This window comes from Mobula hypostoma, chromosome X2, assembly GCF_963921235.1.
Source record: "Mobula hypostoma chromosome X2, sMobHyp1.1, whole genome shotgun sequence".
NCBI classification, from domain to species: Eukaryota; Metazoa; Chordata; class Chondrichthyes; order Myliobatiformes; family Myliobatidae; genus Mobula; species Mobula hypostoma.
In genome coordinates this window covers 31529701-31555069 of record NC_086129.1, presented here as the reverse complement: position 1 = coordinate 31555069, position 25369 = coordinate 31529701, and the positions used below count along the sequence as shown (strand labels likewise).

The 25369-nt window shown below is 41.0% G+C and overlaps 1 protein-coding gene across 1 annotated transcript in view; it reads right to left on the bottom strand.

Moving 5' to 3' along the window:
* The window catches only part of LOC134340875 (otoancorin-like), a 110929-nt gene that overhangs the window by 70186 nt on the left and 15374 nt on the right, over positions 1 to 25369 (bottom strand). The window contains exons 2-3 of the mRNA XM_063038447.1: positions 12419 to 12523; positions 8003 to 8037 (exon numbers count right to left, since the gene is read on the bottom strand). Of these exons, the coding sequence (XP_062894517.1) occupies positions 8003 to 8037; positions 12419 to 12509 (126 nt within the window). The 5' untranslated portion in view covers positions 12510 to 12523. The remainder of the gene's footprint in view (positions 1 to 8002; positions 8038 to 12418; positions 12524 to 25369) is intronic.

The window sequence follows — 25369 nt, the reverse complement described above, 5'->3', positions numbered from 1 at the left end:
CCATCAATGTTTCATCAGATGTTGTAGGAATTTCACAAGCATTGGGTATACTTTATACATATTTTTTATTAAGCATGAGCATGGGAAAGAATCAAATGACTTTTAGTAGACAATATAACAACGTGAAAGGTTTCTGTTTTTCCCCTGGCCTGATTTAGAATTACAGAATCTATTATCAGTTGTTCTGTGCATCCTTTCACACCCTTACGGCATCCTTTCTGCTCTTCTGTCAGAATATTGTGGTTACCTAAGTGACCGGAGATCAGTTGTGAGACGCATGATGTTACAATTGTCCATATAGCTTGTAAACACGTAATAGGAGAATATTTTGATGGGTCATTTCTGATTTCTCCTTGAGGTAACAGACTATGGAATTAAGGGAAACAAGTAGTGAGATCATGGAAACTGTACAGATCGTAAAGGAGGAGGTCCTTGCTGTCTTGAAGAAAATTAAAGTGGATAAATCCCCGGGACCTGACAGGATGTTCCCTTGGACCTTGAAGGAGATTAGTGTTGAAATTGCAGGGGCCCTGGCAGAAATATTTAAAATGTCGCTGTCTACAGGTGAGGTGCCGGAGGATTGGAGAGTGGCTCATGTTGTTCCGTTGCTTAAAAAAGGATCGAAAAGTAATCTGGGAAATTATAGGCCAGTAAGTTTAATGTTGGTAGTAGGTAAGTTATTGGAGGGAGTACTAAGAGACAGAATCTACAAGCATTTGGATAGACAGGGACTTATTAGGGAGAGTCAACATAGCTTTGTGCACGGTAGGTCATGTTTGACCAATCTTTTGGAGTTTTTCGAGGAGGTTACTAGGAAAGTGGATGAAGAGAAGGCAGTGGATATTGTCTACATGGACTTCAGTACGGCCTTTGACAAGGTCCCGCATGGGAGGTTAGGAAAATTCAGTCGCTAGGTATACATGGAGAGGTGGTAAATTGGATTAGACATTGGCTCAATGGAAGAAGCCAAAGAGTGGTAGTAAAGAATTGCTTCTCTGAGTGGAGGCCTGTGACTAGTGGTGTGCCACAGGAATCAGTGCTGGGTCCATTGTTATTTGTCATCTATATCAATGATCTGGATGATAATGTGGTAAATTGGATCAGCAAATTTGCTGATGATACAAAGACTGGAGGTGTAGTAGACGGTGAGGAAGGTTTTCAGAGCCTGCAGAGGGACTTGGACCAGCTGGAAAAATGGGCTGAAAAATGGCAGATCGAGTTTAATACAGACAAGTGTGAGGTATTGCACATTGGAAGGACATACCAAGGTAGAACATACAGGGTTAATGCTAAGGCACTGAGGAGTGCAGTGGAACAGAGGGATCTGGGAATACAGATACAAAATTCCCTAAAAGTAGCGGCACAGGTAGATAGGGTCGTAAAGAGAGCTTTTGGTACATCCCTTTATTAATCAAAGTATTGAGTATAAGAGCTGGAATGTTATGATGAGGTTGTATAAGGCATTGGTGAGGCCGAATCTGGAGTATTGTGTTCAGTTTTGGTTACCAAATTACAGGAAGGATATAAATAAGGTTGAAAGAGTGCAGAGAAGGTTTACAAGGATGTTGCCGGGACTTGAGAAACTCAGTTATAGAGAACGGTTGAATAGGTCAGGACTTTATTCCCTGGAGCGTAGAAGAATGAGGGGAGATTTGATCGAGGTATATAAAATTATGATGGGTATGGATAGAGTGAATGCAAGCAGGCTTTTTCCACTCAGGCAAGGGGAGAAAAAAACCTGAGGACATGGGTTAAGGGTGAGGGTGGAAAAGTTTAAAGGGAACATTGGGGGGGGGGCTTCTTCACACAGAGAGTGGTGGGAGTATGGAATGAGCTGCCAGACGAGGTGGTAAATGCGGGTTCTTTTTTAACATTTAAGAATAAATTGGACAGATACATGGATGGGAGGTGTATGGAGGGATATGGTCCGTGTGCAGGTCAGTGGGACTAGGCAGAAAATGGTTTGGCACAGCCAAGAAGGGCCAAAAGGCCTGTTTCTGTGCTGTAGTTTCTATGGTTTCTTATGTTACGTACCCCGTAACTGGGTTGCCAAACCAGCAGAAATGGATCACTCAGTTGGAGTCTGGAGTACTAGAACTAAGAAAGTTTTATTAAAGAAACAAGCAACACAGTAATCGAAAGGATAATAAATGCAACAGTTCAGTGATGATAAACACACATGTGCACAGAATTAAGATAACAGCATCAATCAAGCTCTATCGTTGTCTAGGGGTAAATGACCAATTTCAAAATGACTCAAAGTTCAGTCCAGTTTAGTAGTTCAGTTCGCAGTAATCGTTGCCATGGCGATGGACAAGGTGGGGGAAGAGAGACAGAATAGGAACAACTGATCATTCAGAACACTGCTTCACTCACAGACCAGCGGGATGGCTCACAGACCAGCGAGATGGCTCACAAACAGCTTTTGGGCAGGTCCTTGGTGATGTCACCTGAGGTCACCGACTGTGACCCCTCCTCCAGATGCGGTCGATCCTCTGCAGTGAACCCGGCACCCAGGCAAGGGCGGACACACACCGGGTTCCCGCTGATCGTACCTTTCCACCCTTGTCGTTGTCCGGTACTTCTCACCCACTCGTGAGAAGCGCACCGCTTCCAGGGTCTCGTTACCTCGGGTGGCGTGTGTGTCTGTCTTAGCGAACCTGTCCCTTTTTATCCCCCTGCTGGGGCATCGCCTGTCCATCACTTCAAACAGTTCAGGGTTCAAAGGGGGGAGCCACTCCAGACAGCTCTTCCTCCCACATCCCTTCATTACACATCTCCAGACGCTGCTCCATTGTTCCTTATCTCTCCTTCCCCTGAGGGCAGGTGGCAGACCAACTGCTGATGCCACTGATGCTAGCCCAGGCCAGCAAAACATCTTAATTTTATGTGTATTCTCGTAACACTATGTTTTATCTTCTATCAAAATTTTGAGCACTTTTTCAGGATTTTTAAGACAATTGTTAATACGTATGGATGAAGGCAAGTAAATTTTCATACCAATAATTATGAATATTATCACTGCCAATACTTTACCCGTTGTGGTATTTTTTTTACAACCATTTTAGCATATCCATTGTAACTTCAGGTGTCTGCATGTATTCAATTGTGTGAGTGTGTTCATTTTCCTCCCTAATCCAACATGCTTCTTAATTGCATGTTGCCCAGTTTTATTAGATATCAGACCGAAAGTTCATTACCTTTGTTGGTTATTCTGTGTTAAGCTTGGTAACATATTGGTGCATCGAATTTAGTTTCAATGTCCTGTATTAACCTTTTTCAGTGTTTCTGAACTGATAATTCTGTTTTCTTCATCTGACACATTTCATGTATCTATTTTGTTTGTCTTTGTATACACCAAGCGTTTCTTTTAGTGTATCTGTAAATTCTACAATGTTTTGTTAGGTTGATCACATTGTGTATGGATCTTATATTTCCTTAGCTTTTCTCTTAACTTTCTTGCTCTGGTTATTCATTTTACACTCCATTAGGTGGAGTATTATTATTCCTTTTTTCTTTCTTTTTGTATTTAGACAGTTTGTTATCTTTTGCACATTGGTTGTTTGTCTGTTCTCTTGGGTGTGGTCTTTCATTGATTCTATTGTATTTCTTGTATTTATTGTAAATGCCCTCAAGAAAATGAATCTCAGCATCCTATATGGTTGAATATATGTACTTTGATAATAAATTTACTTTGAATTTCTTGGTAAGTTACTGCTATATATTAAAAAGAAACTACCTTTTGTGCTCTGGTCTTATGAAGCCCACACAAGCTCCTCCATGAACACCCCCCCTCCACCAGCTCTGGCACCACCCTCCCTGTAACATGCACCCATTTCTTGCCAAAACCTCACTGAAGGAAAGGAACTGGTCTGCATTGTGATGTGCCCTTTAGAGGACTCCTTGAGCTCAGAGCTGTGAGGAGAAGTGGACAGGTTTTTGGTGCCATCTCTTGGGTCAGATATCTTCCACCTGTACTTGTTTTGCATTTATTTCCAATCTAATGAAATTGGGACCACTTGCTCTTTCACAAGCTTTCTTCTGGTCATTTCTGCCACTTAAATTTAGGATAGTTCCATCCTGCCTGAGTCTCTTTCTTCTTGCCCTTCGATATTAACATGTTAACACTATCTTGAGAAGACAACTCTTCTACCTGCCACTTAAATGCTGAAAGCACATAGCAATGTGATACATGGGATGCCATTCAGCATTGTGGCAGGAAGTTGTCTAGAACTCTCCACATTAATGCAGGAGAGGTGTGTCTGAGTCCTTAAAAAACATTTGACTTGTGGCTTCGGTGTTTTTAAAAGTGTGGTTTTTTGCGACTGGGCAGCAATGTTGTGATTCAGATCTATGTAGTTGAACGCCTTGCCGGAAACAAATTTTAGATTTTGCATTGATGTTGATATCAAGTGGACTAACTGGTCGCCAGAAGGCCAGTGACAGGATTTGCAAAGAATGTGCAAACTCAGTGAATATAACATTAATATGTTTTACAGCAGTTTCTTTAGCAAGTTGAAGAGATCAGTTTCAAGGCTGAGGTATCAGTGAAATATTCAACCACAACATAATCATAAACAACAGGAATTCTGCAGATGCTGGAAATTCAAGCAACACACATCAAAGTTGCTGGTCAATGCAGCAGGCCAGGCAGCATCTCTAGGAAGAGGTATAGTCGACGTTTCAGGCCGAGACCCTTCATCAGGACTAACTGAAGGAAGAGTTAGTAAGAGATTTGAAAGTGGGAGAGGGAGGGGGAGTTCCGAAATGATAGGAGAAGACAGGAGGGGGAGGGATGGAGCCAAGAGCTGGACAGGTGATTGGCAAAGGTGATATGAGAGGATCATGGGACAGGAGGGGGGGAACCAGAGGATGGGCAAGGGGTATAGTCAGAGGGACAGAGGGAGAAAAAGGAGAGTGAGAGAAAGAAAGTGTGTATAAAAATAAATAATGGATGGGGTACGAGGGGGAGGTGGGGCATTAGCGGAAGTTAGAGAAGTCGATAATCATGACTTATTAACATTGTGAAATCATAAAAAAGGGTTATTAGCCACTCCTCTAGCTTAGCAAACAGTGCAGAGTAGTAATTAAGCCAGGTACCTATTTGAAATATGTAAGTTCTCTGAATATTCTGCACAATGAAATCAGAGACCATTTTTAAAAACATTCAAAACAATTTTTCTGCATTTAGGTAGGAATATTTTCCCCTTGTCTGCATTCAGTAAGGAACTGTACTTACCAGCCCTGTTCACCAAGGGGACTTGTTTATGAACATTTAATGCAATTTTCAATGTAAAAAAACTACAGATATTCATTTTCCAGAATAACAATCATTAAAGACCAGTACTGGTAACCTGAACACCTTGCTAAGAATGTAGCCTGAATCCATGGCATGCAAAATAATTACTTCTTTAAAGGGAATGTGATGGTCATCAGTTACCTATTGCACTATGTTTTCTTATACTACAAGATACTCATTTTAACAAATTTATCGGTGATTTGAATTGCATGCTATTATTATCTTATTAGGCTTGCAGGCAGATTTCCTGGCTTTATGAGCACTGTAATTACTAAGCAATTATTCACTGTTACAAAACTGCAATCATTACATTATAATCAACACAGTCTGACAGGCAACTGTTAAAATACCAGCATTTCCAGGTGTCATCAATAATTAACCCTTATTGTGCTTGCCACAGCCTTGAATTGTTCTGTTAACTGGAAGCAGTGCCTTTTATTACATTAGTTACACATTATACATTTGAAGGATTTAATCAGTAAAAGAGGGATATTCAATCTAAAATATTCATTAGGGCAACAAACATTGGGAAACAAAGGCACCATCTTTCCCTCTTCCCCCCACCATTCCAAACCCTATTTTTGCCATGTGACATTGAGAGACAGTCTCATTGCAATCACCTCACCCATCCTACAATCCCTTTGCATTATAGCCACCATCTCAAGCTGAAACAGCCTCTTCACAATGATAGATTCCTCCATTTCTGAGCTGGCCTTCTGACCCCATATGTTCTTGAACACAAAAGTTGCCTACTTCTACCTCCATAACATCACCCATCTCCATCCCATCTAAACCTGAAATCTTTGTAAATGTTAATCCTGGCTCAACTATCAAACGGGTATTCTATAATCCTTCACTCATTATAAATAATTTTGCTGTGCTCTTTTATTCACTTCAACATGTCTTTTCTTCACCATCTTGAATCCCATAACCAGCTTCTATTTCACTATGCTTTCATCAGTTTTTAAAGACTTCTTTAGCTTTACTCATTTGTCTTAGTTTTCCGTGTTAACTAATATATCCATTTTTGGTTTAGTGTCCAATTCTGTGATGATCTGTGGATATTTCCTAATGTTAGAACAGCAGTATGAATTAAAATTGCAGCAGTATTAACTTAACATTGTTGAACATGTAATTAATTTGAGATCTCTTAAAGAACTAAGAGATGAACAAAACACCAGATGTTGTTAAGATATTAGGTAGAAAGTTTCTGGATTAACCCATAATCTATTACATACAGTAATACTGTACATCAATCGGGTGCTTTACCTGTATAATGTGCCTCTGGATCTCGGCAAGGCTATATCAACCGGTGCCCCTATTTTCAGTTTCATTACCCAGCGACTTGAACTGTCATTATTTGAGATTGAATGGCAAGTGAGATCAGAATCAGTGAGAAAGGTGAACAATGTGTGAACGCCATTCAAGTTCATAGATAAAGAATAACAACATTGTAAGGTCTCAAGAGAGTTAGTAAACAAATTGTCAGGTTCTTCAGCAGGTGTAAAGAGAAGGGAGATGGAGATCATCTTCACCCTTACTCATATCAAATTTCATTCAGTTGCAATTCCCCTGCATTTTTGACATACATAGGCTCTTGTTTAAGAATGCATTGATTTTAAAGTTCTCACTAATGTTTTATGAAACAAAATAAAATTATTTCTTCTTAGCCTTATAATCACTGCTGCCACATATCCTTCAAGGTATCTACACTTGTCCAATTCTCGGCTCTAAATTATTCAACCATAAACAGCTAAGTTTTCAGATACCAAGGCCCCAATCTCTGGAGGTAGTTCCCAAAACCTCTCTAAACTCAACACTACTTCATGAAGATGATTCTTAAACCTGGTTTCCTTTATCAATCTTTTGACTCACAAAACTAGGTGGCTTAATTGCTGGACTTCTATTCATATTATCTCTGCAAAGATCCACAGGGTTTCTTGTCACATTAAAGGTAATATACTGTACTGAAGTAATTTTATGTATTACACCATACTGCTGCTGCAAAAAGAAACAGATTTCATGATATATGTGAGTGATGATAAACCTGATTCTGATATGGGTGTCTGTTGTGGACTGAAACTGGGAAAGAGGCAGGGAGAGGGGAGGAAGTTGGAAGCACCAGAGAGACATTCAGTAATGATTAATAAACCAAATGTCTGGAATCAAATGACCTTGCCTGGTGCCTCAGGGCTGGGTGTGTCTGCTCCCGCGCCAACCTCCGCGCCTGGTACTCCTTCTCTGCTACCTGCCCCACACACCAGCTCCACCCTCACCGTTCCCAACATCTTTTGCTCCCACCAGATTTACGTACTCACTGTCCGCTCCACGTTGACATATACAGTAACATACAAATGTATGTTTCTGTGGTCTCATCCAGGAATGGTAGATCTCTAATTGGAAATGCGGTACTCATGCAATGTATGTTGTTGTCTCAAGCCAGGTGTCAATGAAGGGAATTGCAAAAGGAATCTTTCTCAATTCTGCTTGCTAAAAAATGTGACTGAAAGGTTTCAGTACTGTTGGCAATCAAGTGAGTTAGTTTTATTGAGGGGTCCACAATAGCAGAACTCCATGAGCTTGTTGCTATACAAGATCAAAGCAAGCAGCTCCAGGGAACTAGCTGGTGGAATGCATTATGCTGAAAGACCCACTTTTCTTCATTCATATTCACTGCCTGAAAATTTGAGTGAATTACGTTACCTTTTTTGAGTCTTTACCACTTCTTTGAGAAGCCACTGTGAATGTCAAACAAGATACGAATGTTAGTAACATCGGGGAAAAAAAATTGCTATTCATGCACTGTTGTTCATTGATTTATTTGTAATACATAAACATGTCTGCATAGATACATGTTGAAAAGATTCCGAGGTTCTTTAATCTTCTAATCTATAGGGTAAGTAACAAAGTCAGTGTTCCATGACAGTTTGATGGATGATAACACACTAGATGAAGAGACGGGTCAAAGTTGGCGTATTATTCCACTTAGTTGTATTTTAGCACCAGAAACTGATGTCAATAATAACCTCTAATACAGTCAAAATAGATATTCTCGAACCAAAGGAAGACTGTTCAGGGATTTTGAATTAAACCCAGGTCAGTTTTAGTGTCTACTGATTTGCTAAAGAGCCTGAAGTAAAATCATTGCTTTTATTTATATAAAATCAAAAGTAAAATCCCATGCTATGCAGAAACCAACGTATGGAGGATATGAGAGGTCATAGAGCCATAGGAAAGTACGGCACAGAAACAAGCCCTTGGGCCCATCTAGTCTGTGCAAAACCATTTAAACTACCTGCTCCGGGACCATAGCCCTCCATACCCCTGCCATCTGTGTACCTATCCAAATTCCTCTCAAACAAAATTGATCTTGCATGCACCACTTGTGCTGGCAGCTCATTCCACACTCTGATTGGAGAAGTTGCCCCCATGATTCCCTTAAACATCTCACCTTTCACCCTTAAGCCATGTCCTCTAGTTGCAGTCCCACTCAACCTCAGTGGAAAAAGCCTGCTTGCAGTTACCCTATCTATACTCTGCATAATTTTGTATACCTCCTATCTAATCTCCCCTGAATCTTTTACGTTGCAAGGAATAAAGAGCTAACTTATTGAATCTTTCCTCATAACTCAGGTTCTCCAGTCCCTGCAACGTCCTTCTAAATTTTCTATGTACTCTTTCAACCATATTTACATCTTTCCTGTAGGTGGGTGACCAAAACTGCACACAATAATCCAAATTATACCTCGCCGATGTTACATACAATTTCAATATAACATCTCAACTCCTGTACTCATTACTTTGATTTATGAAGGCCAAAGTGCCAAAAGCTTTATTTATGACTCTATCTACCTGTAACACCATTTTCCATGAACATTTGGACCTGTACTTCCAAATCCTTTTGTTCTACAGCACTCTACAATTCACTGTGTAAGACCTACCCTGGTTGGTCGTACCAAAGTACAACACCTCACACTTGTCTGAATTAAATTCCAACTACCACTTTTCAGCCCATTATTCCAGCTGGTTGAGATGTCACTAAAGGCCCTGATATCCTTCCTCACTGTCCACAACACCCCTAATCTCAGGGTCATCCACAAATTTACTGATCCAGTTAACCACATTATCATCCAGATCATTGATATCGGTGACAAACAACAATGGACCCAGTACCGATCCCTGCGGCACACCACTAGTCACAGGCCTCCAGTAGAGAGGCAACCATCTACTATCACTCTCTTACAAAGCCAATGTCTAATCCAATTTACTACCTCATCTTGAGTGACAAGTGACTGAACCTTTTTGACCAACCTCCCATGTGGGACCTTGTCAAATGCCTTGCTGAAGTCCATATAGACAACATCCACTACCATGCCTTCATCTACTTTCCTCGCAACTTCCTTGCAAAGCTAAGAATACCTTTCAATAATTTTCCCACTGCTGATGTCAGGCTCACCGGCCTATGATATCCTGGTTTATCCTTAGAGCCTTTTTTAAATAGCAGAATAACAGCCAGGAGACAGGGCATGAGCCCATGATTGACTCCATTTCTCATTGATTTTCCTGATTAAAGCATTGAACATGGCAGAGAGTGGAAAGTGAGTGGGTGCTCGGCGCCATCTGCCTGGTCTCTCTGTCTCTCTCATTCGTTGCTGCTGGAGGAAGGTGCATGCATTTCGCCAGTCCCTCTCTCCCTCTCGCTCGATGTTGCCGGAGTCTTCGGTCTTGGCCAAGGTTTAATCGACGCGGTTTGTGGATTGGATTCTGCAGTTCATGTTATGTATGTCTCTCGTTCCTGGTTACTCCTTTTTAATTGCTATCTTTGCGCGATTTTGATCGAAGCGGACTGGCTGTGCGGGCTGCAGTCAATGAAAACAGAGCTAAATTGAACTGGACTGAGGTAAACTGAACATTCCTGGACAGTTTCATTGACCCTGTGGTTTGATGTTTTATATTCTGTGTGTTTTACACTTGTTTTTTTTTGCCATTTGCGCAATTTGTTTTTTTTTCTTTGCGCGTTGGATATTTGATGTTTTCTTTCCAAGATGTTTTTGTTTCATGGCTGTCTGTGGGATGAAACATCTTAGGCTTGTATACTGCAGACATACTTTCATAATAAATACACTTTGAATCTTTGAACATTAGCTATCCTCCTATCATCCGGTGCCTCACCTGTTGCTCAGGATGATTTAAATATCTGCTACGGCCCCTGCAATTTCTGCACTAGCCTCCCACAGGGTCCAAGAGAACACCTTGTCAGGATCCAGGGATTTATCCACGCTAATTTGCCTCAAGACAGCAAACACCTCCTCCTCTGTAATCTGTATAGGATCCACGATCTTGCTGCTGCTTTGCCTCACTTCTATAGATCCCGTGTCCAGCTCCCAAGTAAATACAAATGCAGAAATTCCATTTAAGATCTCCCCCATCTCCCTCGATTACTATCCTGGTCTTCCAGAGGACCAATTTTGTCCCTTGCAATCCTTTCGCTCTTAACATATCTGTAGAATCCCTTAGGATCTTGCTTCACTTTGTCTGCTGGAGCAACTCATATCTTCTTTTAGCCTTCCTGATTTCTTTCTCTTCCTTTTTCATATTCCATAAATACTTAATTTGTTACTACAGCTGCTATGCACCTCCCTTCTTATCTTAATGAGGGGCTCAATATTTCTTGAATACTGAGGTTTTCTAAACCTGTGATCTCTGCCTTTTATGCTTTGTAGATTCAAAATTTCACTTTTGAAGGCCTCTCACTTACCAGGTACACCTTTGCCAGAAAACTGCCTGTCACAATCCACACTTACCTGATCCTTTCTGATACCATCAAAATCGGCCTTTCTTCAATTTAGAATTTCGACCCGTAGATTAGACCTATCTTTTAACATATTTACTTGAAAACTAATGGCATCATCATCACTAGATGCAACCTGTTCCCCTACCCAAACCTCTGTCACCTACCCGCTCTCATTCCCTAATAGGAGATCAAGTATTGCACACTCTCCCATTGGGACCTCTATGTACTGATTAAGGAAACTTTTCTGAACGCATTTGACAAATTCTATCCTATCCAGTCCTTTTAGAGTATGGGAGTCCCAGTCAATATGTAGAAAGTTAAAATCACCTACTATCACAACCTTATGTTTCTTGCAACAATCTGCAATCTCTGTACAGATTTGTTCCTCTAGATCCCACAGACTGCTGGGTGGTCTATAATATATCCCCATTAACGTGGTCATATCTTTCTTATTCCTGAATTCCAACCAGAAAGCCTCACTAAATGAGTTTTCCAGTCTGTCCTGACTGAGCACTGCCGTGACATTTTCCCTGACTAGTAACGCCAATCCCTCCATTAATCCTTCCCACTCTGTCGCACCTAAAACAACGGAACCCCGGAATATTGAGCTTCCAGTCCTACCCCTCCTGCAACCAAGGTCATTAGTGGCTACAACATCAAAATTCCAGGTATTTATCCATGCCCTGAACCCATCTACCTTTCCTCAAACACTTCATGCATTTACACAACCCAGAATATTATAGGTTGATAGGTTCTGCTAATTTCCCTTGCAGTTCTCACCCAAAATTAGCCCAATGAACACTATTGATTAAGGAATTGCAAGAACATAACTTCATATTGTCTCATGACATCGAGGAAGACCGTTTAGCCAATCTGGTCTGTGCGTCCTTCCATCAATCCCATCAATTCCATTTCTCTCCCAAGGTGCTCTTTCTTCTACCATCTTACCTAAACTATCTGGGGATAATTTACAGCTGCCAATTAACCTTATAGCTGCCAGAATTCTAAGGGAAAACACACATGTAGTCATAGGGGAGGTTTAGATGGTATCAAAGGTCAGGGTAAACGGAGTAGGTTGCAGGACTTTTGAGACAGCAAAACTATCTACTGCACCACCTTGCTGTCCAGGTTCCAAGTTACAGTCAAAGCAACTTGAATTGCACATTGTCGAATTGAACTGACTAGTGTTTTGCAATGTATGCAATGAAATTAATCGAAAAAGAGTTAGAAAATTAGCACTAGGGAAGAAATAAAACCACATCTCTGTGAGAACTCAACTGCATCACAAATCGCCAGCTCTCCCCAAGCTGGACATCATAATTTACCTGTTGTCTGACCGATCAGGTACAAGCAGAAAATGAAGATGATGACATCAAATTTCAGTCCCATTCTCGTAGGCACTCCAAATTTTGACATTAACAGCGAAAACTCTATCGAACAAAAAGATAAAATGCCGATGAATATAACATTTTACTCATTGATTGTAACTTCTGTATTTTCAGTAAGTGGTCTAATTTATTAATACCAGAAACAATTGTATAAGTTGAACTTCAAATCAAAGCACATTATTTAAAGTAGAAACTTAAAAATAATAGTAATTATCATGTAACTGTATCATATTGAAAATATAAAAGGAAAATATCTTTTGAGTTGCTAGAACTAAATATCAGTCATGATACTAATAAGAAAATAGTACTGTTCTGACATTAATTTCTGGTGTAACACACCCAATTCAAATTGGATTTTGCCCAATTTTGTAATCTTTTCGAAGGTGATCCAATTCACCTTGAAAAGTGCAGTAAATCAAAATAGGTAGGTACAATCCATTTTGCAGGCACTGGATATTTACATCCTTCTAAGTGAAATATTATGTAAAAAATAAAACAATGTTTTGATGTCTTTCATCTAATGGCACCACATTGCAGGCAAACAAAATAAGTCTAAATTCAAGAAATTACTGTACTTGTCAGGTAGGGGGAAATAAAATGCATTTGTAATATAATATTACTATAAAATGACAAGTAACTGCAAATAAAAATATTGTGAAGTATTTTTAACCGTCCTGGACCCAGCAAGTACGTGCAATTGCAAAGGAAAGCACGGCAGCACCTCTACTTCCTTAGGAGTCTGCGGAGATTCGGCATGACAACTAAAAGTTTGCCAAACTTCTATATATGAGTAGTGGAGAGTAGATTGACAGGCAACATCACGGCTTGGTATGGAAATAACAATGCCTTTGAACAGAAAATCCAACAAAAGGTAGTGTTTGGCCCAGTACATCGCGTAAAGCCCTCCCAACCATTGAGCACATCTGCATAAAACGCAGTCAGAGGGAAGCAGTCATCATCATTAGCGGTCCCCATGACCCAGATCCTGCTCTCTTCTGCCACTAGAATTAGTTCGTTGCTTGCCATAGCATGGTGAGTTGTCATGATGTCTCGAAGCACTTACATACAACACAGTACATCACACCACAGGACCAGGCCCTTCTGCCTACGACGTCTGTGCCAAATACAATGCTAAATTAAACTAAATCTCTTAAACTGTACAAAATCCATATCCCTCCATTCTCTGCATATTCATGTATGTATCTTAAAGCCTCTTAAATGCCACTATCATATCTTCTTTCACTACTGCCAACAGGCACTTAGCACTCCCTGTGTAAAATACTTGTTCTGCACATCTGCATTTAACTTCCTCCATTAGATTAGATTTTAGATTATGAGGACACGCAGTCCTCTTTTATTGACATTTAGTAATGCATGCATTAAGAAATGATACAATGTTCCTCCAGTGTGATATCACAGAAACACAAGACAGACCAAGACTGAAAAACTGACAAAAACCACATAATTATAACATATAGTTACAACAGTGCAAGCAATACCGTAATTTGATAGAAGAACAGACCATGGGCACAGTAAAAAAAACTCTCAAAGTCTATCAAAAGTCCCAACATCTCACGCAGACGGTAGAAGGAAGAAAACTCTCCCTGCCATGAGCTTCTAGCGCCGCAAACTTGCCGATGCAGCATCCTGGAAGCACCCGACCACAGTCTGACTCTCAGTCCGTCCAAAAACTTCGAGCGTCCGACCAGCCCTCCGACACCAAGCACCGAGCACCATCTCTGCTGAGCGCTTCGACCCCAACCCCAGCTGCCAGCAACAGGCAAAGCCGAGGATTTGGGGCCTTCCCTCCGGAGATTCTTGATCGCACGGTAGCAGCGGCAGCGAACCGGGCATTTCAGAAGTTTCTCCAGATGTTCTTCTGTACTTCTCACGTCTGTCTCCATCAAATCAGGATTGTGCACGGCCCCTATTTAACAAATACGATATAATTTCACCGGAGAAGAAAACAAACCAAATTTGTTCAATATCTTCTCGAAGGTCATAAACACTAATCCAGGCAGCGTCCTGGAAGACTTCTTCTGTACTCTTTCTAAGGCTTCCATACCTTTCCTGGGATACAGCACACTGTAATCCAAGTACAACCTAATAATTGTTTTATATTGATGCAATATTACATTTTGAAGGAGTGGAAGGTGTCAGAAATCTCATCATTATTACAGTGTAGTCAAAAGTGGTGCACATGCTCAAACTGCAGAAATAGCAGTGAGAAATATACACAGAAAATAAAGGAATACGTTTGGTTGGGGGTTAAGGTTTGAGAAGTACACTGGTCTAAGTCACTGGTTTTCAGCTAAAAACTGGATGCTGGGAATCTGAAACAACAAGAAAAATTGCTAGAGACGGTGTGCAATCTTCCCTTTTCAGTTGACCACACCATTTAAATAAAAGCCAAGGGAAATCAGCCTTCAAGTTCGTATTTCTGCAGAAAACCACATGAAACATTGTAGAAACTTAAATTGCTTTAGTTGCATGCCTATTCCTCTGACTTGTACCCTCAAGCAGTACAACAGGTCATGAAATTGGCTACAGCTGTCTTGATGAATTACTTCAAACCCTCTGGGCTAACAGATGCTGTTGGCCAAAAGTCAGCTTCTCAGTTGGCTGGTTAGCAGCAGGGTGAACAGTGGTAGAATAAAGGTACTGGAGGAATCCAACAGGACATGCAGCATGCATGGAGGATGTGTTCAAGAGTGCAAGAAAGGAGACCAAATTGGTACCAATGGAATCATGGAACCATTACAATACCTTGGCTGATTCCTGGTAGAGGAACTCCACCAGTCCCACACCCTCGTTCTTTTCCTATCATCTGCAAACTTTGCTCTCTTATATGTCTATACAATCCCACTGACGCCTCAAAGTAGCATTGTCTTTCCCTCGGGCCAGGAAATGAAAATATTCAGCATCACACAAAAAAATTGTAAATGCTGGAAATATTCAGCAGGCTAGACAGCATGAAGTCAAAGGCTCACCCTTACAAATATTAGCCTTTGTCTATCTTTCAAGTGATGTTGCCTGACATCTTGAGTGTTTCCACTTTTACCCCTTAACCAGTACTTCAGCAGACCTAATAAGCTAACTCTCAGAAGAGGGACTGCTGAGATAGATGGAAAGTTCTTTTCTAAAATAGTTTCCACTTTCCACAGTAATGATAACCATAGACTAAGTTTTCTTGATGCCATGACAGATTTCTGACCTTGTACTTGCAAAGGGAAATACCACAACAGCCCAGTGATGCTGCAAAATGGTTGACTCTCACAACTATGCTGATAAGACATGCCCACACTTTCATCTGGAAAGGGTAGAGACCAAGCTTTGGCAAAGTCCTGGTTAAGACTAGAACTGGACTTGACGTTGCTGGTTCTCTGGCAGGTCTATTTTTGCAAGCATTTCATTGCCCACATCACCAGTCCTTCCATGTGGACTTTCCCATCAAATTGACGACCAGACTTCTAAGTAGTCTGCGCCTTTGCTCACTGTACAAACTATTCTTTATCACTGTTTTGTCTGCAGGCTACTCATAATTATTTATTGATTTACATTAAACATAATTTTAAAAATTCAATTGCTGTGGTGGGATTTGAACTCTTGCATTTGGATCATTAGTCCAAGTTTCTGATCTGCAGTGTGCACACTTAGCTGCTATGCTATTCTGTCATCTACTGGTATCTTTAAAATATTTATTACATTAATTCTCAGTCACAGATAAGCAGCAGATTAAAACTTCTGCATTTGGCTATTAAAGAGGCAAGGTCACCTGGTTTTTCTGGCGAACAGCCTCTTTAATGTATGCGTATAGAAGTGCTTTTTGTTATATCTGCCATGAATATGTCCTTTTTAAAAGTGCTTATGAGTTCAGTGAAAATACACTGTATAAAAAAAACTCCAAAACACATTTGCAATATCCAAATAAATGTGAAAAGAGGAACTCTGTTTCACAGCATCTTAACCACATTCTCAGTAATGTAATATCCATAAATTATTGAGCCATTTTCATGTACTACACCAGAATCTCTCTGGTCTGAGGTTCTGAGGTTCAGCTAGATCTGTACTAACCTTCAACTAATTAACCTTCCAGTGCAATGTTTGAGATCTCAGCCAACGTTTCTGATTTAGGGTGATTTTGGAGTAAGGACAATTCTTGGAACCCTTGTAGGATCCAGGAGTATTTATATTTAAAAATAATAGTTCTGTTTGGGGAAAGATGATCTTCCTTTGAGGGCAAATTCTGTGGTCTGAATCTGGTGCTGGACTTGAGAGTTTCAACACATATCAGCTATTAATATTCAACCTTTGTGCCAAATTGTGTGCAATGATTAAGATTGGTGAGTTACTGCATGGTATCATTGTGAAATTGACGAGTTTCAGTACCCTGAAGGATTTGGTTTAGTGATACAAAGAGATATTTTTTCAAAGAAATGCAACCTATTTGATGAAGTGGATCAGGATAGGTCTTGTAGTTAGATGTAAAACAAACATTTCTCTTTTCAAGGTGGAGTGTTACACTAACCCGGGAAATTTCAGATATCATCCAATCAAGATGTATTCTCTCAATGCATCAACTCTGTTCAAAATCAGCCCTCATCAGACCCTAAGTATCAAGGGAAAGTGTCCCAAACAACATGGTCACCAGAATTCAAGACATTCATTCAAAAGTCTAATAATTCTCAAACTCCACAAATCAAAAAGCATAAAACCACAGGTGTTTGAAATATAAAATAAAAATAGAGAATGTTAAAATTGGTTGGCAGCAGCAGCTGTGGGGCACCAGAACTAAGAAAAGTTAGTAATCAAACATGTTTTAGTTTGCAGAGAAGCGGGAAGGACAGGAAAACTTAAAGGGAATGTCTGTGAGAGATTGGAGACTGAGGCTCCTTTTGTTTTCTCTAATCCTTCCTCATCTCTGCAAGTTAAAACATGTTTGATTAACTGATCTGTGTTCTGATGTCGCCAAACTTGGTTGGTATTTGTTTTTTTTCCCCCATAATCCCAAATCAACAAGATTTGCTCAGGCACTCTCCCTAACCTCTATCACTCCATTGCAGTCAGATGTAATTACAAATTGATTCTAAGGTACTATACAGAGGGTGTTCATTGACTTCGTATGTCATATACGAGAATGTAAACACTCTGAAAATATGTCTTGCAAAATTCGATATCCAATATTTTCATAAAGAAGAAACAATAAAATAGCTTCCCAAAATGATCGTGAATACACATAATTTACAACATTTTGCAAAATTTTTAAATCCCAAATTAAGAAAAAGTGTTCAAAGATATTATTCAATATTAAGGGATTGTAGGGAAATATTTTACATTCTCAACTCGAGACAAGTTAGTGCTTAGGTGCTAAGAATGAATACACAGTGACACTGTTTCAAATCTTTTGAACTTTGCAAATGGTTTTTACTTACTATCTATATCATATTTTGTATGCTGCCCAAGTACTTTTGGGAGAATATTATCAGTGATTTGAAAGCCTCCTCAATTCTTGGCGTCAATTTACATTACTGCATACACTATATGCATTTAACAAAACACCAAACTACTTGGTTACTTGGGGCTCATAGCAGTGGATTCTTTAACTCAGGGTTCAATGCTATGAAAGAAGAAAATCTATTTTTAAGTACAAGAATAGAGTTTGCAGCCCTTGGAGGCAGGAGGCTCATTTGCAATCTGCTGTTGATGTGACCATTTGGAAGTGACATCATTGCTTTTCATTGGCTAATGATGACTAGTTCTATAACGGAGTAATTTTTGAAGTTTAGCTAATGAAGTGAGAGAAGCAAATCTTATGATACAAACTCAGTAGTCATGAGTCAGTTTATCTGCCTGGGAGAAGTAATCAGAGTCAAAAGCCAACTAAATTACAAAACTGAATGAAAATTCTATACTTAAGAGACAAAGTTACTGCAGAGTACAGTCTAAAAAAGTAAAGGTTTGTCATGGCTAAGAACTGGAAGAACTGGTTGGATGGGGCAATTCTCACATGCATATTCTCACCTCAAAAGCCCTCTATTTTTCAGTAACTACTTCTGTTGCATTGTCACTATTTTAATTCGCCTTTAAATTATAATAGATGTCCTATTAAGACTTATCCAAATTAATCTGGATTGAAGTGAACTATCTATTACAAATCAAAATGGAAGAACTTCAGCCAGATTTGTGAATAAAATATTAATTCTAATTTAAATAATGAATGGGAGGTTGAAGTATCTGTGAAAATATCCTGATGCAACTTAAAAATCTTGCAATAAACTCAAAATATATCAGAAGCAAGTCCTTGTGGTATTCAGGAGATTTGTCAAGTAAGTAAAATGTCTTTACTGTATAACCTGAGTTTAGGGACTCCCGTAAAAGCTGGGCCCACCTACATTGTTTTTATTGTATATTTTTATAGAACTTCATTGCTCTCATTTGGTTTAGGAGCAGAAATTTCATGAGATTTCCTTATCAGAATTCAGTTTTCTCACTCTGGGCATTAATTTCATAGATTTTCAGGTTCTAAATGAAGTGGAATGGAACTGTCAAGGAAGTAGTTTAATTTATAGTCTGACTAGGGAGGTCAAGGTGATAATTTGCTCTGGTCTTCATGATTCAGTTGTAAGTAGATGGTTACACCTTCCCTGACCTGTCTTACACTGTTGGGAGTGGTTTAAAAACTTCATTTGGAATTTGAAGCCTGGAACTTTATGGATCAGTCCTGAGATCGCAGTTGGTGATATTTGCATTCACTTGAAAGTAGAAGATTCAGGTGTGCCCTTGATTTGGTTCATTTATTATTGCCAGGCAATGAATGCCAAATCCATTCTTCATTTTATGATCAAACAGCAACACTTTATACTGTTGGCCAGAAAGAATGATACTCTACAAATCAGTGAATTTAAAAGAATCAAGGACAGTGAAAGCAGTCTTTGTTCTTCTTGCATGGTTGGGGATGGAGGCTGCCATTTTGTGAAGACACTCTATTCTCCATTTTGTAAGCTTGACATGCTGGGCTTGATCAATGTTTTAAAGAAGACACAATGATTCTTCAGGTAACCTGCGGGACCGGAGATCATTTCCAAATAAGTTATTTGTTTGATGCTCTTTGGTTGGCAATAACATGCAGGTTTGTGAAAATTGGGGTTGATGCCTGCCTGAAGTGATTTGACCTCATTGCTGATTGAGAACAAAGAGCCATAAATTATCGACTGTCACTTGCTGGGAAGAGGGCAATAAATTGATGTTGGCTTGGAGCAGAGCCAATAACAAGGTATTAAAGGTCAGACACATGGCCTGTGGCCAGTGACACTGGAATTTGATATTTGAATTGGTAAGGAATGGATATAAAAGTGGATGCTTTGTGTGTGCTGGTAGCGGTAACTTCGAAGAATAACCATCGCAGATACAAGCGTAAGCAACCTTGTGTGAAACACATGGCAAGTGAGTCAGGACAACGAGGAACGCCTGGCCAGTGTAAACTCCTTTGCCCGGGTAATACCTTTGCTATTCTTTGACTGTTCAGGAGAGTCAGGGATACTTAGTGGGTGTGCACAAAAAGTATTTAGTGCATGCATTCACGTACTTGTTAGTTTGAACAATAAAGGTACTTGTCAGTAAATACAGACCTCTCTATGCCTCACTAAGCATTGTTGCAAGTAGAAGTAGTATTTTTTAACAACAGAATTGGCGTCCTTGTCGTGGGCTCGAGGTCAAATCTCCTGTTGAGTCAGCAAGAGACTCGAGCCGGACCACATGGGTGAGAAACAGAGAGAATGAAGACTGGGTAGCTAGTTAGTACTGACCCAGGATGAAGAATTTAGGGAAATCTGCAAGTCTGAAGGACTTGGATTGTTTTGTTTGGAGGGAATTCCTCCAGAAGTACATAGTGGGGAAATGGCCACAGTACAAGGAGTATGCTGGACACACCAGCAGTGAAGGCGGTGAAATGTTTCTTTAGAATTACCAAAAGGAAATTGTTGGATAAAGAATTTAAGCGACTATTGAAGCCAGCGGCAGTCGCCTGCCTCATTGAGGAGTTATTAGGATATCAGCAAAAAGCCGACGCTGAGCGAGATACATTAGAAGATGAAAACAAAAGAGTCAGAAAGGAGTTAGAAGACGAAAACAGAATGCTCCGAAAGGAGTTAGAAATCCTTAAGGGAAATTTTACAGATTTACAGAAACAAAGTATGGATTTGGTGCATATGAATCAATTTCACCTGAAATGCAAGAAACTGGTTAAAGAACAAAGTAAATGGGAAGAAGCTAATTTGGCCAAGAGCCAGGCAGGGGAATTAAAGAAACAGTTCAGTGATTTAAAAACAGCTATAAATGTGATACAGAAATCAGTTTCTGAAAAGAGAAGTAATACTAGTGATCAGACAAAGTGTTTAAAGCAGGTACAAAAGCTGCAGGACAACTTGCTGCACAGAGAGGAATAATATGTGCTTTTGGATCTGAAAGAGAGGAGGAGAGTGAATATGCAGATATAGATTGGAACAGTTTAGCTGCAGCAGATGATGTGACTAGATATGGTTGTGATAATGATGAAGTGCTTTTTCCTGAGGATCCCCTGCCCGCAAACGATGCTAAGGAATTGTCGGTGCCAACAGCACCACTAGCCCCCCTAGTTACTATTAGAGAGGGAGGAGCTGGGGCAGGAAATCAAAACCAGAATACAACATACACTACCACACCACATCCAATTTCTCATCTAGGCAGTGTACGATGTGCTTCCAAGTCCATCAAACCTGCACACATGGGGCAAGGCATCTCTGTGCTCCAAGCGAGGAACCCTGGAGCACATCCTCAGCGGCTGTGCAAGGGCACTTGGTGAGGGACGGTACCGATGGAGGCATGATCAGGTCCTGAAGACCATCGCTGAAGAAGTTAGCGCAGGAGTTGAGTGGGCGAAGCAGTCCCGACCCTCCAAGCAGACCATTGCCTTTGTCAGAGCTGGGGAGCAGCCAATACCCACCAAAAGAACACCTGCAGGCATCCTGACCTCTGCAAGGGACTGGCAGCTGTTGGTGGACCTCGAACGGCAGCTGAAGTTCCCCAACCATATCGCAGTCACCACCCTGCGACCACACATTGTCCTTGTGTCTGAGACTACTAAGCAAGTGGTGCTGCTGGAACTGACAGTCCCATGGGAAGATAGCTTGGAAGAGGCCTTTGAAAGGAAGCTCTCCAAGTACGCAGGACTGGTCAGCAACTGTCAGCAGGCTGGATGGAGAGCGAGGTGTCTCCCAGTGGAGGTTGGTTGTAGGGGATTTGCAGCCCGTTCCTTAGCCCGAGCCTTCAGCAATTCGGGCATTGAGGGAGAGAGGAAGAGGAGAGCCATCCGCAGTACCACCGATGCGGCAGAGAGGGCCTCAGGATGGCTGTGGCTCAAAAGAGGGGAGCCATGGAGTCATAAGTAGCTAGCCATCTGGACACAATCTGGGGTCTGATCAGCCCCAGCTGGGTCACCTGGAGGAGGATGTATGATATTGAAAGACCTGAAACACCCGGTGATTCCAGGAACATCACTGAAGATGTTTCTAGAAGCATCAGTAGATGTACGTACGCAGCTCCATTTGGAGTACAGCAGCTCAGGGACATTGCCCAAGATATCAGGATTTGTGGGTTTGGAGATGACCCTCGGGAACTGTTTCAAGCAACTAATCATCAGAGAATAATACACGGCCTAGGTGACGCCGAGGAAAGGAAATTGATTATGTGTTTACATCCAAATATACGCTCGGCTTTGCCAGATATACAACAAGGTGGGGGCACAAATGAGGGATTAAAGACAGCAATATTGACTATTATGGGTATTAACAGAGGGAACCCGGTAGAGGCACTAGCCAAATGTTACCAGAGGAGAGGTGAACATCCCACTGCGTTTGTGTCCCGTTTATGGACAGTGTTCCAAGGAGTATATGGAACAGCATTAGATCGAGACCACTTAGGACCAGAGCCTTCAAATAGATGGTTAAGGACATTGGTGTCTCACTCTACCGATGAATCTAAAAAAGGTATTACAAATGTTTGATCCCACTGAACCTACACATAATGAGGCATAGATACTGAGGAAAATGAGTAGATCATGGGAAAAGGAGACACAAAGGCCAAATAAACCAGCTCATGGGAAAGTGCTGCCTGTTGGAGGTAAGGCAACTGCCTGGAGAAATGAGGGTAGGGGACCCACCTCAAATATCACCCCACCACACTATCAAGTGACCAGGAAAACCAGAGGAAATGAAACAGTGTCGAGAACAGGCAGACTTGGAGGTGGAGTACTTAAATGCTATAACTGTGGTTAAGAGGGACACATCAAGAGAGAATGTCCAAATCTAAGAATTGGGAGACTAGAGCAAGGAGGTTTGATCTTGGAGGGGCCAGATAGAACAAGCCCACAAAACAATGCGGTGGACACATCACCATCTAGGGGAATGTACTCCGAGCTTCAGTGATGGTGTTGGCCTCACCAACAGGGGTGTGTGACACAAAATGGGACAAGACTGGAAGTTCTCTAGTAAATGGTAGGGTCAGAGGTCGCCCTGTTACTTTCTTATGGGACACTGGAGGATCCTGAACACCACTAACGTAACTAATGCAAACTGGGAAATACAAGGTAAAATTATCTTAAGTGGATTTACAGGACATTCACAAGTAGGACATGTGAGTGCACCCTTAGAAGTTAGAATAGGAGACATAGCATTAGAACATGCCATATTGCTAGTTGAATTACCCCAGGAGCAGGAACATATACTGGGAAGTGATTACATGGCCAAAGCGGGGCTTTGTTCTGATCTAGTTAACTGTATGATTTGGCAAATGCCAACTGGTATGAATGACATATGCCACAGACCGATTCCAGCAGGTGAATATCAGGATAGAATATGCACCATGGGTGAAATGTGGATAAAACCAGAGGAGATGAGCAACAATCACAGAACTCAGGTCCATTTGCACAGTACATGACTGCGGAAAGATAGCTGGCGGTGTGTGCATACAAGCTCCAGACTCCAAACCACAGAAGCAATATGGGTTTCCAAAAAAAAGCTGAGGAAGATGTGGGTAAGGTAACACAGAGTTTTGTGCAATAAAGGTTACTGAGGCTAGTAGCCTCAACTAATAACTCACCCATGTGGCCAGTGAGGAATCCAGATGGTAGTTGGAGACTGACAATAGACTATCGAGAGCTGAATAAAGTAACCCCTTTAACAGCCCCAACTGTAGCAATTAACCCAGAAACAGTAATCAAACAGAATGAAAGAGCACAGTTTTAGACATAAATAATGGATTTTGGTCTATCTCCCTAGAAAGAGAGTGTCAATACAAGTTTGCATTTACCCTTCAGGGACAGCAATATACATGGACTGCCCTACCACAGCGGTTCCACAATTCCCCATCTGTATTTCACCAGCATTTAGGGGAAGGGTTAAAATGGTTCTCAAAGCCTGAATGCTTGGTCCAATATGCAGATGATCTACTCCTGCAGACTGAAACTAAGCAGGAACATTATCAGCTATTGACAGAACTGCTGTAATTATTACTCACTTTGGGACTAAAGGTAAACCCTAAAAAAGCAGAGATGATGAAACAAGAAGTTAGTTATTTAGTTATTTGGGTATGAACTTGACACCGGGAAAAAGAGAAATTGATAAACAAAGAGTGGAATCGGTTATGAAACTGCCTATTCCCCAAGATATGACAGGGCTGAGGTCCTTTCTGCGGCTAATAGGCCACTGTAGGGATCACATTGATAGATTTTCCACTAAGGCAGCTCCTTTAATGAAGTTACTGGAAAAGAATGTGGCGTGGGAATGGAAATCAGAACACAGCCAGGCCATCAAAGCTCTGAAGCAAGCATTGGCCACTGCACCTGCTCTAAAAACCCCAAATCCAAATGAGCCATTCTCAGTAGAGGTGGCTACAACTGATACCACCCTCTCAGTAGTGGGAAGTTAAGACCAGTAGTGTATGCTTCACGCATGCTCTCACCAGTAGAACAGGGGTACACTGTATGTGAAAAACACTTGATAGCGGTTTTCTGGGCGGTACAACATTTCACCTACATAGTGAAGCTTAATCCACTTACAATACTGTCAGAACATACCCCCGTACAATTACTGTTTGGTGGAAGGACTAAAGATGGTTCAGTAAGCCAGAACAGAATTGCTGGATGGACATTGCTGTTGCAAGGGAGAAATACAACTGTAAAACCAGTAAGTACCACCTCTATGTTAGCTGACAACCTGGTGTACCAAGGTGGCGAACATGAGTGTCAGGTTATGATAGCAAATGATCCCAAGGGACCGTTTGTATCAAAACAAAAAGGAGGGGGTAGAGGCAAATCAGACAAAGTAATGCCTGAGACCAAAGACGAAGGAGAAGGGAAAACCAGATTAGTATATGTAGCATATACTATAATTAAAATTTTTGCAGATGACTCCTCATCAGTACAGGAAGGTGAAAGAAGAAGTGGGTGTGGCATATATGTGGAGGATGAAAATGGACAGGAAAGGTTTCGTATAGCTTTAAAGTTACCCAAAACCACAAGTGCACAGGCAGCAGAATTGGCAGCTGTAGCATATGTGGTTAGCCCCCCCCCAGAGTGTTTTCCACCTGGATCAGTCAGTCTGATAGTATGTATGTTTGTAACAGCCTTACAGAACATTCGCCTCCGTGGGAAGCAAGAGGGTTTGTTTCAGCTGACAGAAAGCCCCTCCCATCTGCTGCTCTGTTGCAATATAGAGAGAAAGAATATGGAGTTGTAAAGGTGAAAGCCCGCTCTAAATTATCCCCTGAGGGGAACAGGAAGGCTGATGAGTTAGTGAAGCAAGGTGCTTTAAATGGGCAGGAATGGCAGCCACAGATTAGAGAGACGGGAAGGCA